This window comes from Eretmochelys imbricata, chromosome 6, assembly GCF_965152235.1.
Source record: "Eretmochelys imbricata isolate rEreImb1 chromosome 6, rEreImb1.hap1, whole genome shotgun sequence".
Lineage (NCBI taxonomy): Eukaryota > Metazoa > Chordata > Testudines > Cheloniidae > Eretmochelys > Eretmochelys imbricata.
Genome location: NC_135577.1, coordinates 14,426,183 through 14,442,160, shown reverse-complemented (window position 1 = coordinate 14,442,160; position 15,978 = coordinate 14,426,183). Strand labels below are relative to the sequence as shown.

Sequence of the window (15,978 nt, the reverse complement as noted above, 5' to 3'; positions counted from 1 at the left end):
CTGGTAGAAATTGCACCATTTAATAACACAGTAGGAAAGAGTGGGACAAATTAATCCCCAGAGCACCAATTAACCGAGGGTAGCTTTGGTTCACTGAATGCATTAATTAGGTGTTGTGTCTCTCTGAGCTCAGGTATTCCCAGTTGCTTCAGGAATCATGTCCCATCGATCACACATCTCAGTATAAAATTTCCCAAATGCTCCTAACTGGCAGTTTCTTTCGATGAGAAAACACCCATGCATCTCTCTCTCTCTTCTCAGCAGGTACATGCTATGGTCTGGAATTAGAGTCACACACACACATAGACACCATGGGGATCAACAGGTATTGAATTCCAGACCTCCAGCACCAAAAGCCTCAGCCCCATCTCCAACCCCTTCAGAAAAAGGAGCGATCTGCTGGGTTGGAAAACATAGGCAATTACCTAATATCTGAAGCCAGGGCTTCCCATTATATCTCTGGGTTTTCATACGGCTCAAGTATATGCCAAAAAGCTTAATTAGCACAGTGAGGAACTTTACCACAGAGTGTGGAAAGATTGACATTCCTTTACTCTCACCCCTTCTTTAGCTGAGGAATAATCTCTTCAGACTGATTCTCTCACAGCAGAGTCACAAGTCACTGTTTTCTGTTCAGATTAGTGAACAGGAGTGTTTGTGTGGGGGCATGATTAACCTGCGTGTCATTGTATTTGCACAGCATGTGCATTTTATCGAACACCTGGAATGACCCTCTGTGAACATGTGGCTCTGTGGATTAAGTCCGTCCTGGAGCGGGTACTGATGTCCATGAGGAAACTGATCTCCATTTCTGTAGCTGCCTGATCTCTGTTCAGAGGAGATGGAAAAGGGAAATCACTCAGAGGTGACTGAGTTCATTCTCTCAGGACTGACAGATCATCCGGACCTGCAGGTCCCGCTGTTTGTGGTGTTCCAACTGATTTATGGTATCACCCTGCTTGGGAATGGGGGGATGATCTTGTTAATCACAATAGATCCCCGATTCCACACCCCATGTACTTTTTCCTCAGTAATTTGTCCTTCTGTGACCTCTGCCTTTCCTCAATCATTTCCCCTAAGATGCTGCAGAATTTCTTTGCCGAGAGGAAAAACATTTCTTACACTGCCTGTACTGTGCAAATGCATCTCTCTATCATTTTTGGAGATGTTGAGTGCCTCTTGCTGGCTGTGAGGGCATATGACCGTTATGTGGCCATCTGTAACCCGCTGCTCTATACGGTCACCATGTCCAGGCAGCTTTGTAAACAGCTGGTGGCTGGGGTGTACGTTGTGGGGGTGGTGGATTCAATGACATACACGTGTTTTACATTTCGGGTGTCATTTTGCAGCTCCAACATCATCAATCATTTCTTCTGTAACGTCCTCCCACTGTTGGCGCTCTCCTGTTCTCAAACCCGCATCGATGAGATTGTGATGTTTGCTTTCATGAGCTGCATTACAGGGAGCAGCTTTGTGACTGTTCTCCTCTCCTATGTCTATATCATCTCCACCATCCTGCAGATGCGCTCTGCCGAGGGTCGGCGCAAAGCCTTCTCCATCTGCACTTTCCACTTAACCACTGTGGTCCTGTCTTTTGGCACTCTCTTCTTCATGTACTTACGTCCCACCTCCAGCTATTCCATGGACAGAGACAAAGTGACCTCAGTGTTTTACACACTAGTGATCCCTATGTTGAACCCTCTCATCTATAGCCTAAGGAACACAGAGGTGAAGGATGCCCTGAGGAAAGCAATGAATAAACTCCTAACCATTTCTTGAATCTGTTTAACTCTGTATTGGTTTAGTGGTGGGGAGTGAAAACAGGTGAATTCAATTCCCAGCCCATTACAAAGTAATTTTGCAGAGCCCGTGGGAGTATTGTTCTTTACTGTATGGTTATTATTATTATTTTTTTTGTCTTCCAACAAGGTCTGCAGGCCCCAGCAGAGATCAGTGGACAAAACATGGGAAGCATCACAGGGCCAGAGAGAGAGAGAGAATGATTTTATAAGCTGGTGGCTAAGGGGCATCCACCCAGGGGGTGTTATGTTCAACTTCACATCTCAGACTTGGGGTGGCAGTTCCAAAGGGGTTTCTGTGACCCAACCCATCACACAGAGTTTTAGGAATACAATTAGGAATAAAATTGCAAAAGAATATGTGGGTGGGTGGGTGGGTGGAGGGCGGGGGAGGATAGCACAAGCACCCATGCACTTCTATTTCATCAAGGGTGGTTTAGGTTGGACATTAAGAAAAATATCCCAACAGTGAGGCTGGCTAAGCACTGGAATAATTTTCCTAGGAAGTTTGTGGAATCTCCACCATTAGAGATTTTTAGAGAAACACCTGTCAGGGATGGTCTAGATAATACTCAGTTCGGCTGTGAGTGCAGGGGAGTGGAACAGATGACCTCTCGAGGTCCCTTTGAGTCCAATGATTCTGTCATTGCACAGGAAGCCCTGCACTGGGAGGAGGGGGGACGCCAGCCTGAGCACTGGGCAGGGCAAGGGACATACACCCGCCAAAACTTGATATTCAGCTCCACTGTACCCTGTAACACATGCGCACACAGAGTGCCTAATACACACCAAATGCACACACACAGAGAAGGCGCAGTACACACACACATAATGCCCACTACAGCACACACAGAGTGCCCACTACACACAACACACACAGTGCCAACTGCACAGCAAACACACACACACAGCCTGACACTGAGCTCAATCAGAATGCAGAATAATCTCTACTGGGAAGCTGGGACAGCAGCAATATTTCCAACTAGCCTGAACAAAAAGAACCGAAGGGGATTCTGCTGCCCTGGCAGGGAGATAGGACTAGATTTCCCAACTGGTCTTTTCCATCGACAGCATTTCTGAGGCCTGGTTTAGGTTTAAAAAATAGATCAATGTAGCTCTGTCGCACAGGGCGGGGAAATTTTTCACACCCTGTGCAAGGCAGTTAGCTTGTGCTGATGTTCAGTATAATTATTCCATTGTCCTAGCTCTTGCCTTTAGGGGACGTGGATGAACTACATGGAAGGAAAAACCCTTCCATCGATGTGGAAAACATCTATACTATGGAGCTGCTGCACACCATAGCTGAGTCAATGTTACGGCCTTATTATAGACATTCCCTGACTCAATGGGGGGTTTCCCCCTTCCCATTAAAGCTATTTTTCTCTCCTTTTCCATCATTCTTCTCCCTCCCTTGTAAAGCTCTTTCTTTTTTTGATAGGTAAATATGTTCAGAAAAGTTGAAATTTCTCCTCTCAGAATAATTCCTTCCTTCCCCTCCCATGAATATCATTTCAATTAAAGGCTGAAATGCTCTGAAACTGACTTGTCTGCCTATGACTTGGTGGTACCTCTTTGTTTTTCCTCCCTTCACTTACAATGAGTTAAGAGGGACAGAAGCAGTACCTGCTCAGACCCCTAAAATCAGACACAGAATCGAATCTTTCCCTGTTTGCTAACCATACCAACGTTACCCTTAATACATCTGGAGCTGTTTCCTTGGCCAGAAGAGGTTAAACTTGGTTTTTATGACTTTGGGATTTGCTCCCTGGAGCATCTTTGCTCCCAGGACAACAGGTGTGCACAGAAAATGCAATTAATGTTGTTGCCGTGTCTTTCCTTGTGGAAATGGAATACAGATAGGCAGAGAATTAGCTGGCCTGGATTGCTTTCTCTCCCGTGAGGTCATTTAACATGATACAAAACTGAGGTGACTGTATTCCAGTTTATTTGTTGGTCACATCTCCAAATCTCTCTTTAAGTAATTTCCCAGCATTGGGACACAAAGGTGTCTAGAAATGAGTGAATTTCTTCTGGTCTAATAATCTATTGTCAAAAACAATATGGTTTGGATTGACCTGAAACTATTCACAAATGTGTTACAAATATGCTGAATAGATTTGTCCCAAAACAATGTGTGTGCGGCGGGAGGATTTAGATGCCGGTCACAACGCAGCCACTGTAGGAGGTGGTGGTGGTATTTCATTTGGAATTTTTAGCCCAATAGTTGCGGTTTTCACCTGTGAGGTGGGAGATACAGGTTCAATTCCCCCTTCTGCCCAGTGCTTGGGAAAGCTCTGTGTGACATTGGACTCCATATGCTTTATGAAAATATGCTTCTGAATACGACATAACTGGAATATGCTTTATGATAAGTGCCCCTTGTATCATATCATTATAATCTACTAAGTGTGTTCATGCTGTTTGTTTACATGGATGATTTACATGTCTGGAATTAGAAGAATAAGATATTAACTTGTGCTACTGATTTAGACATACTAAGTGGAGGCCATTAAAGGTGCTTCAGAATCAATGAACTGTGAATGGCTCTGTTTAGCTGCAAGCCTTCCTCTGTACCTGTGGGAGAAACCAGGAAGAATTAAATGTGGGTCTTACAGTGACATGTGACCATGTCACCAGATACTGAGCTCCATCTTGAAGCTGGTACTTTTCCTGAGGGGGGTGGAATTCGAAGCAAAGTTTTCCCGCCTTGGGGAAGTTCTATATAAAGCAGGGAAGCAAACAGTGAGTGTCTTCAGCTAGCTTAAGAGATGGTCTCCCCATCCCACAGAGATACCTGCAGGAACCTAGAAACATTAGGACTGTAACCACAGTGGGTGAGAACAGACCGGACCCAGGTCAGAAAAGGCATCCGACCTGAAAAGGATTTTACCTGAAATAACAACTGGGGTGAGAAGTTACCATTTGTAACTGATTTCTGAGTGTATTAAGCTTCACCTTGCGCGTTTTACTTTGTGATTTACTTTGTTCTATCTGTTACGACTTAAAACCACTTAAATCCTACTTTTTATACTTAATAAAATCATTTTTGATTATTTATAAACTCAATGTGAGTAATTGTTACCTTGGGGGGCAAACAGCTGTCCATATCTTTCTTGAAGTGATATAGGGGGCAAACATGTATCATTTTACCCTGTGTAAGCTTTATATAGAGTAAATTGGATTTATTTGGGGTTTAGACCCTGGGACGGTGTTGCAGCAGGCTAGCGTGTCTGGCTCAACAAGGCAGGGTTCTGGAGGCCAAGGATGGCAGGGAAAATGGGATCACAGGTAATTTCAGCACATCAGCTGACAGTCCCAAAGGGGGTCTCTGTGACTGAACCCTACACACTATGCACTTGGGTTTCCTGCATTTCCAAAAAACATCCCAGCCTCGGGGGTGATGTGCTATTCCAATCTGGGTTTCTCTCAATCTCTCCTTTCAAAGATTTCCTACTGTGGATAACTAATTAAATAACCATTATACAGCTTTATACAGAGTAAAATGTATTTATTTGGGGTTTAGCTCCCTTTGGGAGCTGGGTGTCTGTGTGCTGGAGACAGGTATCCTGCTGAACTGGTTTCAGTCTAGATCTGCAGTTTTGGGGGTGTGGCCCGGATCCTTGGTCTGTGTTCCAGCAGGAGAGCGTGTCTGGCTCAACAAGGCAGGGTTCTGGAGGCCCAGACTGGCAGGGAAATCAGCAAACCAGATGAGAGGAGGGAGGGAGGGGGGTGGCATGCTTGGAGATACTTTGTTGCAGCTTCAGAGATGCTTCAGAGAGGTTCAGTGTTAACCACCAGTGACCAACACATGAAGTGGAATACCATCACCTCAGTTTTGTTTTATATTCAAAAGGCCTCACGGTAGAGACAGCGATCGAGACCAGGTGATTCTCTGGCCCCCCGTGTTCCATTTCCAGAAGGAAAGATGTGGCAACAACATTAATTGCATGTGCTGTGCACACTTTTTGTCCTGGGAGCAAAGCTGCTCCAGGGAGCAAATCTCAAAGTCATCCCAGGAAGCAGCTCCAGAAGTAATAAGGGTAACATCGGTGTGGTTAGCAAACAGGGAAAGATTCAGCTCTGATTTTATGGTTCTGATTTTAGGGTTCTGAGCAGGTACTGCTTCCATCCTCAACCCATTGTAAGTGAAGGGAGGGAATGCAAAGAGGTACCACCAAGTCATGGGGAAGCAAGTCAGTTTTAGAGTATTTCAGCCTTTAATTGAAATGACAGTGAGCCATTCATGGGAGGAAAAGGAAGGAATTATTCTGAGAGGAGAAATTTCAACTTCTGTGAACATATTTATCTATCAAAAGAAGGAAAGAGCTTTACAAGGGAGGGAGAAGAGTGATTGGAAAAGGACAGAACAGGAATGGAGTCTTAGAACTTTTAGTAAGTAATCTAGCTAGGTATGTGTTAGATTATGATTTCTTTAAATGGCTGAGAAAATAGCTGTGCTGAATAGAATGAGTATTCCTGGCTGTGTGTCTGTTTTGTAACTTAAGGTTTTGCCTAGAGGGATTCTCTATGTTTTGAATCTAATTACCCTGTAAGGTATTCACCATCCTGATTTTACAGAGGTGATTCTATTCTTTTTACTTCTATTAAAAGTCTTCTTATAAGGAAACTGAATGCTTTTTCATTGTTCTAAGATCCAAGGGTTTGGGTCTGTGGTCACCTATGCAAATTGGGAGGATTTTTGGGGGAAAGACGGGTCCAACTCTGTTTTTTCAGGAACCCAGATAAAGTTTGGTGGTGGCAGTGGAAATCCAAGGGCAAAGGGTAAAATAATTTGTACCTTGGGGAAGTTTTAACCTACGCTGGTAAAAGTAAGCTTAGGAGGTTTTCATGCAGGTCCCCACATCTGTACCCTAGAGTTCAGAGTGGGGAAGGAACCTTGACAACTCCCTACCTTTCCTGTTGTCCCTAGCTCTGCTATTGTCCTTTCCTACAAAGTACCGGTGGGAGGGGTTGTTGCTGCCTCAAATAAGGGAAAGTTGTCTTAAGTCCGGCCATAAAGAATTAAGGTTATCTTTAAATAAGATGCATCTAGATATGAGAAATAAATGTGTGTATAAATAAATAAAAGGGGCGTTAGTCAAAAAGCCCACCTTCCTTGCTAAATTGGTAGTGAAACAGTGTTTGTGCCCATGGAAAGAAATAATGCAACAAGAAAGAAAAAAAGGATTGGGCCCAGACAAGCAGGTAACCACAGTAGGGGAAGTTAAAAGAAAGAAAGTAAGAGGTTAACTCTGTAGTTACTGGAGGAAATTAAGCAGTGAAACTTTGTACAAATGTTAAAAGAAGGTGTTATAAAAAGAAAATCCTTGGTTTCTTTGCAGCCATTCCTTTGAAGAAAGGGCACATTTCTCGGGAAGAATTTCTGTGTATAATCCAGTCAAACTATGAACAAGTTAGGCAAATTAGGAAAAAAAACCACTCCCGGTGTGTGCAGTCTTTGTTTTATAAGTTTAAGATAAATTGGTGTTGTTTTAAAATTGTAAAACCAAAAAATACTTTTGCCAGACAAAAGAAACTAGTGTTATTTAATTTTGGTATTTAGCATTTAATCCTTAAGGTGACTTAATGCTTTACAAGATTTAAAATGTTTTTAAATAAAGACCAAGTTGTGGTTGCAGCAGGACAGTCAAAGCCAGAAAAATGGAAAAAGATTTTCAATCTGTTTTGGTAACAAATAGCAGATAAAAGCTGTTGTCAGTGTCCCACACTAAGTCTTAAGGTGGCTCTGTGTAATCAACGGTCACTTTGCCAAAGGGAAGCCGAAATGGGTTGTGTTTTCCTTTTCAAATCAATGTGTGTTTAAAAGCAAAAGTTAAACATTAGAAGTTAATTGTGTCCTTTTGAGACAAAGTCTCTAAGCAGCTGATAACATTGAATCCAAAAGCAAGCTGAGATGGGGTGTAATGTCACACTCTGTTGCACAGACTATACATGAGAGGAAATAAATAAAATTAACAAAAGAATTGGGATGGAGCTGGCCTGCTCGGAGATATTTTGTAGCAGCATCTGCAGAGATGCTGCAGACATCTTGAGTGTTAAAAACCAGTCTGGGGAATATCCTCCTTTTTGAAGCCTGCCCTGACCTTGGCATTTTCACTGATGACTGCCCCAAGCACCTCGGGGTGACAGGAGGCAGAGAATCCAGGAGGATGCGTTATGAACTTGACTCCTAGAGGAAGTCGGGGCATAGAGTTTCCTGGGCAGAGACCTGGAATACAGAGAAGGGGGTAGCACTTAGGAGAAGGGTGTACCAACATGCCATGAAACACTGATAATACCAGCCAAGCCTGCACACCCATTCAGGATCATTTCTGCTACCACAGTGAAGAAGGGAAGAGTCATCACTGGGCCTGCCAGGGATCTCCTTCAGGGGAGGTGATGACCCCAATTTCCTTGTGCATCTGCAGCCATGGATCAGTGCATGGGCCCATCCCTGTGGTGATCTCACCCCTTCTTGTCAATCGAACACTACTGTCAGTCAGCACCACACCCTTGATGTTACTGGGATATTTTCTGGGTTGGTGACATACCAGGGTCCAACCCAGACTAATCAGCTGCTGTGTCACACCTGCCTACAACCTTGCAAAACCTTGATAAAGTGGTTTCCACTTGGGCCACTCACAAACAACCGTCTAGCATGCTAATCACACCCTGAGCGTGTGTGAGTTTAACTGCAGCCTGGCCAGGAATTGTTGGGTTACACTCAGGCTCTCACCACCCTTGATTATACTGCAGGGGGACCCCAACACACTCTCCAGTCTTAGATACTCCTCCAGAAATGTATGACCCATGCTTCCCAGTACTCTCCTGTATGACACAAGTTATAGTATACAGTATTTCTTTCGCAACACTAAGATACATGCAACTTAGTTTCTCAGACACTTCTATTTAAACACACTGGACTAGATAAAACAATAAAAGAAAGTTTATTGACCACAAAGATAGATTTTAAGTGACTACAAATAGGGAGGCATAGAAGTCAGACATGGTTACAAAAAACATAAAACTAGAATGCAACTTGTGCCCAAGTTAACAAACGATGTGAAATTCAAAGTGAAACTTTCCTCACCACATGCTTTCAGCAGTCTTACTGACCAAACTTCTTCGGTCAGGAACCCTCCCCCAGTCCAATGGCTGCTTCCTTTATCCCTTCAGATGTAGTGAATAAAGGGGCAGGCATAGAAACAGAGAGAAAGCAGTGCCTTGGGATGTCTGCCACTTCTTTTTATAGTCCTTTCCCCCCTTTGAGAAACATTTCCACCTAGTTACTGGAAGAAAAATTGTCTATGTAGAAGGATGTTCCCTACTTCTTTTTCCTCACCTTTTTGGGCATCCTTTGTTTCCCTTCCTGCTTGAATACTCTGGTTACTGTTTAGATACAAAGTTAAGCAGAGAACACATTTCTTTGTTCAAGACAGACCAGTTTGCAAGACAACCCAAGGCACCTCTCTCTCATTCTGCCTCCCCATTGATTCAATGCACCAGAAGGGATAAAGGAAGCACTTTGGAACATGTATTAATAACATGATGCAGTGCTATCTTATAACGCCACATACATTATCAAAAATATTGTATTAGTGTTTTCGATGAGGGGATGACTATTTCTAGCTGACTCATAGATTTATTTAACATCTTAAAGCTGCACTCCATGTGCAGACAATGCGCAAGCAAGAGGGATAGTTTTGTGAACTGCAGAAATCTGGAGCACACTGTGGTCTTGTCCTGAGCTCCTCTGGTGACCGTGTGGTCTTCATCAGGCAAAAAAGAGTGAATCTATCTTTCCTATTTTGGGAAGTAACCTAGCAAGGGAAGGACATAGGATACCATGGTGATTGGCATGACATAAATAGCTCAATAATCTGGAGTTCTCTTACATGTCTTACAGGTTTTACTTTCCACTTGTTGGGGCCAGGACAATGAGGTGATTCTGAAACCAGGAATAACTGAGAAGATATCAGTTACACCTGCAAACAATTAGTACATTTCACCTGTATCTAACTTACTGTTCCTTTGACACCAAACTTTTTGCTAAGGCTGGTTGAAAATTTTTCTTGAGACTTTTTTTTCATGGGAAATTGGATTTTCCATTTAACTATTTTTTTTTCAAAGAAATTATCTTTTTCCCAGAAATTATAAGCATTCCATCAAAATACCAAACTCCCTAAACCATGGCTATGGGTCTCTTGTGATGCTATGGGTCTCTTGTGATCCTCCAGGGCAGTTCAACAAGAGGAGAGACCATCATGCATCATGGGGGATGTAGTCCAGCCGGGGAGCCTAGCCAAGGAAGATATTGGTGGTGTGTGGTATCGGATGCACCCCCATGGTATTTCTGAGCCAAAATATTCAGTTTTTAGCAAAAAGATTTCAGTCTCCACAAACAACCTTTGTGTATCAGCTCTATGCAGTAACCGACTTGCACTGAAAGCAGCAGGGTGAAATATACCCCTAACCACATACTGTGTGATTCTGGTAGAAATTGCATCATTTAATAACACAGGAGGAAGGAGTGGGCCAAATTAATCCCCAGGGCATGAATTACACCGAATGTGGCTTTGGTTCACTGAATGTGTTAATTAGGTGTTATGGCTCTCTGAGCTCAGGTATTCCCAGTTGCTTCAAGAATCATGTCCCATAGATCACACATCTCAGTATAAACCTTCCCAAATTCTCCAAATTGGCAGTTTCTTTCGATGAGGAAACACCAGCACATCGCTCTCTCTCATCTCAGCAGGTAGGTGCTATGGTACTGTATTACAGTCACACACACACACGCAGACACCATGGGGATCAGCAGGTATTGAATTCCAGACCCCCAGCACTAAAAGCCTCAGCCCCAACTCCAACCCCTTCAGCTAAAGGAGCGACCTCCTGGGTTGGAAAAAATAGGCAATTACCTAGTCACTGAAGCCAGAGCTTCCCATGATGTCTCTGGGTTTTCGTACAGGCTCAAGTAAATGCCAAAAAGCTTAATAAGCACAGTGAGCAACTTTACCCCAAACTGACATGCCAAGCCACAGAGCTCCCCTTGCCCAAAGAGGGTGGAAAGATTGACACTCCTTTACTCTCACCCCTTCTTTAGATAAGGAATAATCCCTTCAGACTGATTTTCTCACAGCAGAGTCACAAGTCACTGTTTTCTGTTGAGGATTAGTGAACAGGAGTGTTTGTGTGGGGGGCATGATTAACCTGCATATCATTGTGCTTGCACAGCATGTGCATTTCATCGAAAACCTGGAATGACCAGCTGTGAACATCTGGCTCTGTGGACGAAGCCCTTCCCGGAGTGGGTACTGATGCCCATTAAGAAACTGATCTCCATTTAGCTTCATTTACTTCATTACAGAGAAGGGACAGGTTTTCTGCACCATCCACCTAACCACATCTCTGTAGCAGCCTGATCTCTGTTTGGAGGAGATGGAAGAGGGAAATCACTCGGAGGTGACTGAGTTCATTCTCTCAGGACTGACAGATCGTCCGGAGCTGCAGGTCCCCCTTTTTGCGGTGTTCCTACTGATTTATGGTATCACCCTGGTGGGAAATGGGGGGATGATCTTGTTAATCACAATTAATCCCCGACTCCACACCCCCATGTACTTTTTCCTCAGTAATTTGTCTTTCTGTGACCTCTGCATTTCCTTGATAATTTCCCCTAAGATGCTGCTGAATTTCTTAGCTGAGAGGAAAAGCATTTCTTACACTGCCTGTACTGTGCAAATGCATCTCTCTATCATTTTTGCAGATGTTGAGTGCCTCTTGCTGGCTGTGATGGCGTATGACCGTTATGTGGCCATCTGTAACCCACTGCTCTATACGGTCACCATGTCCAGGCAGCTTTGTAAACAGCTGGTTGCTGGGGTGTACGCTGTGGGGGTGGTGGATTCAATGATATACACGTGTTGTACATTTTGGCTGTCATTCTGCAGCTCCAACATCATCAATCATTTCTTCTGTGACATCGTCCCACTGTTGGTGCTCTCCTGTTCTGACACCCACATCAATGAGATTGTGACGTTTGCTTTCATGAGCTGCATTACAGGGAGCAGCTTTGTGACTGTCCTCCTCTCCTATGTCTATATCATCTCCACCATCCTGCAGATCCGCTCAGCTGAGGGCCGGAGCAAAGTCTTCTCCACCTGCAGTTTCCACTTGACCGCTGTGGTTCTGCTTTTTGGCACCCTCCTCTTCATGTATTTACGTCCCACCTCCAGCTATTCCATGGACAGAGACAAAGTGGCCTCCGTGTTTTACATGGTGGTGATCCCTATGTTGAACCCCCTCATCTACAGCCTGAGGAACAAGGAGGTGAAGGATGCCCTGAGGAAAGCAATGAATAAACTCCTAACCAATTCTTGAATCTGTTTAACTCTGTATTGGTTTAGTGGTGGGGAGTGGAAACAGGTGAATTCCATTCCCAGCCCATTGCAATGTAATTTCACAGAGCTCATGGTAGTATTGCTCATTATTATATTATTATCATTACTTATTTGTTCATATTCCAACAAGTTGTGCAGGCCCCAGCTGAGATCAGTGCACAAAACTCGAGGAAGACTCACAGGTCCAGAAAGAGAGAATGATTTTATAAGCTGATGGCTAGGGGCATCCACCTAGAGGGTGAGATGTTCAACTTCACGTCTCAGGACATCAGGTTCAAGTTCCAAAGGGGTTTCTGTGACCCAACCCGTCACACAGAGTTTAGGAATAACATTGCAAAACAATGTGTGTGTGTGTGGGCAAGGGCCAAGGGGAGGGCGGGGCGGGAGGACAGCACAAGAACTGATGGTCTTTAATTGCACTAAGGGTGGTTTAGGAAAAACATCCCAACAGTGAGGGTGGCTAATCACTGGTATAACTTTCCCAGTTAGGTTGTGGAATTGCCACCATTGGAGATTTTTAAGAGCAGGTTCGAGAAACACCTGTCAGGGATGGTCTAGATAATACTCAGTTGTGCTGTGACTGCAGGGAAGGGGAATAGATGACCTCTCCAGGTCCCTTCAAGTCCAATTATTCTATGATCTCACAAGGAGCCCTGCCCTGGGGGGGGGGGGGACGCCAGCCAGAGCACTGGGCAGGGCAAAGGACACAAACTTGCCTGCACTTCATATTCAGCTCCACTGTGCCCCCCACCACATGCGCACACAGAGTGACCACTGCACACCAAACACACACACACACACAGACAGAGTGCCCACTACACACACACAGCCTGACACTGAGCTCAATCAGAATGCAGAATAATCTCTACTGGGAAGCTGGGAGAGCTGCAATATTTCCAACTCGCCTGAACAAAAAGAACTGAAGGGGATTCTGCTGCCCTGGCAGGGAGATAGGACTAGATTTCCCAACTGGTCTTTTCCATCAACAGCTTTTCTGAGGCCTGTTTATGCTTAAAAAGTAGATCAACAGAGCTCTGTCGCACAGGGCGTGGAAACTTTTCACACCCTTTGCAAGGCAGTTACCTTGTACTGACCCTGAGTGTAATTTTTCCATTGACCTAGCTATTGCCTCTCGGAGACGTGAACATCCCAACTATTGGGCTAACAATTACAAAGGGAAGGCCCACCACTGCCTCCTACAGTGGTTGTCTTGCGACCAGTATGAAAATATCCCCCCCCCCCCCCCCAAAAAAAAAAAACACACGTTATTTTGGCACAAAGCTTTTAGGAGTATTTGAAACATATTTGTTAATAGTTTCAGGTCAATCCAAAAGCTATTGTTCTTGACAGTAAATTATTAGTCCAGAAGAAATTCACTCATTTCTAGACACCTTTGCGTCCCAACCCTGGGAAATTACTTAAAGAGACATTTGGAGAGGTGACCCACAAATAAAGTGGAATACAGTTACCTCCATTTTGTATTGTGTTAAATGACCTAACAGGAGAGACAGCAATCCAGGGCAGCTGATTTTCTGGCTGTCTGTGTTGCATTTCCACAAGGAAAGACACGGCAACAACATTAATTGCATGTGCTGTGCACACCTGTTTTCCTGGGAGCAAAGATGCTCCAGGGACCAAATCTCAAAGTCATCAAAACCAAATTTAACCTCTGCCGCCCAAGGAAGCAGCTCCAGAGGTATTAAGGGTAACAGTGGTGCAGTTAGCAAACAGGGAAAGATTTGACTCTTAGTCTCATTTTAGGGACAGCTTTTTTGAGGCCTGGTTTAGGCTTAAAAAATAGTTCAACAGAGCTCCATCACACAGTGTGGGGAAACTTTTCACACCCTGTGTGAGACAGTTAGCTTGTACTGACCCTCAGTTTAACTTTTCCATTGACCTAGCCTACTGCCTCTCAGAGACGTGGATTAACTACATCGAAGGAAAAACCCTTCTATCAATGTGGAAAGCATCTACACTACGGCATAGCTGCACACCATAGCTGAGTCAATGTAATGGCTTTAGTATAGATATTCCCTGAATTGATGGGGAGTTTTCCCCCTTCCTCTTCAAGCTATTTTTCTCTCCTTTTCCATTAGTCTTCTCCCTCCCTTGTAAAGCTGTTGAGGACAGAAGCAGTACCAGCTCAGATCCCTAAAATGAGACATCGAGTCAAATCTTTCACTGTTTGCTAACCACATCAATGTTACCCTTAATACCTCTGCAGCTGCTTCCTTGGGAGGCAGAGGTTAAAAATGGCTTTGATCATTTGAGATTTGCTCCCTGGAGACAACAGGTGTGCACAGCAAATGCAATTAATGTTGTTGCTATGTCTTTCCTTGTGGAAATGGAACACAGACGGACAGAAAATAAGCTGACCTGGATCGCTGTTTCTCCTGTGAGGTCATTTTAACACACTACAAAATGGAAGTGACTGTAATCTGCTTAATTTATTGGTCATCTCTCCAAATGTCTCTTTAAGTAATTTCCCACCGTTGAGATGCAAAGGTGTCTCGAAATGAATGAATTTCTTCTGGACTAGTCATTTATTGTCAAAAACAAATACTTTTTTCATTTACCTGAAACTATTAACAAATGTGTTTCAAATACTCCTAAAAGGTTTGTCCCAAAATAATGTGTGTGTGTGTGTGTGGGGGGGGGATTTTGATACCGGTAGCAACATAGCCACTATAGGAGGCGGTGGTGGTCCTTGCCTTTGTAATTTTTAGCCCAATAGTTGGGATGTTCACCTGTGAGGTGGGAAATCTGGGTTCAATTCCCCTTCTGCCCTGTGCTTGGCAAAGCTATGTGTGACATTGAAATCCTTGTGCTTTATGAAAATATGCTTCTTAATATGACATCACTGGAATATGCTTTATGTTAAGTGCCCCATGTAACATATCACTATAAAGATTATAATCTACTAAGTGTGTTCATCCTATTTGTTTACATGGATTATATTTATGTCCGGAATTAGGAGAATAAGATATTAACTGGTATTACTGATGTAGACATATTAAGTGGAGGCCATTAAAGGTGCTTCAGAATCAATGAACTGTGAATGGCTTTGTTTAGCTGAAAGCCTTCCTGTGTACATGTGGGAGAAACCAGGAAGAATCGAGATTGGGATCTTACAGTGACATGTGACCTTGCCACCAGATACTGAGCTCCATCTTGAAGCTGGTACTTTTTCTGTGGGGGGTGGAATTCCAAACAAAGTTTTCCCACCTTGGATATGTTCTATATAAAGTGGGGAAGCAAACAATGAGTGTCTTCAGCTGGCTTAAGAGACGGCCTCCCCACCCCACAGAGATACCCACAAGCACCTGGAAACATAAGGACTGTAACCACAGGGGTGGGTGAGGCCAGGCTGGACCCAGGCCAGAAAAGGCATCTGATCTGAGAAGGATATTATCTGAAATAACAACTGGGGTGAGAAGTTAACTTTTGTAACTGATTTCTGAGTGTATTAATCTTACCCTTGCGTATTTTACTTTGTTCTATCTGTTACGACTTAAAACCACTTAAATCCTTTTTATACTTAATAAAATCCCTTTTGTTTATTTATAAACTCAGTTTGAGTAATTGTTACCTTGTGAGGGAAAACAGCTGTGCGTATCTTTCTTGCAGTGGTATAGGGGGCGAACTTGTATCATTTTACCCTGTATATGCTTTATACATAGTAAAATGGATTTATTTGGGGTTTAGATCCCTTTGGGAGCTGGGTGTCTACGTGCTGGAGACAGGTATCCTGCTGAGCTGGTTTCAGTCTAGATCTGCAGTTT

The 15,978-nt window shown here is 43.7% G+C and overlaps 1 protein-coding gene and 1 pseudogene across 1 annotated transcript; both read left to right on the top strand.

Moving 5' to 3' along the window:
* The first annotated feature begins 841 nt into the window (after positions 1–841).
* LOC144266465 (olfactory receptor 5G9-like) lies at positions 842–1,779 on the top strand (annotated as a pseudogene).
* Positions 1,780–11,225: 9,446 nt separating this feature from the next.
* LOC144266383 (olfactory receptor 5AS1-like) lies at positions 11,226–12,176 on the top strand. The gene has a single exon (XM_077819840.1). The coding sequence runs from the start codon at positions 11,238–11,240 to the stop codon at positions 12,174–12,176; it is 939 nt and encodes a 312-aa protein (XP_077675966.1). The 5' UTR covers positions 11,226–11,237.
* Positions 12,177–15,978: the final 3,802 nt, after the last annotated feature.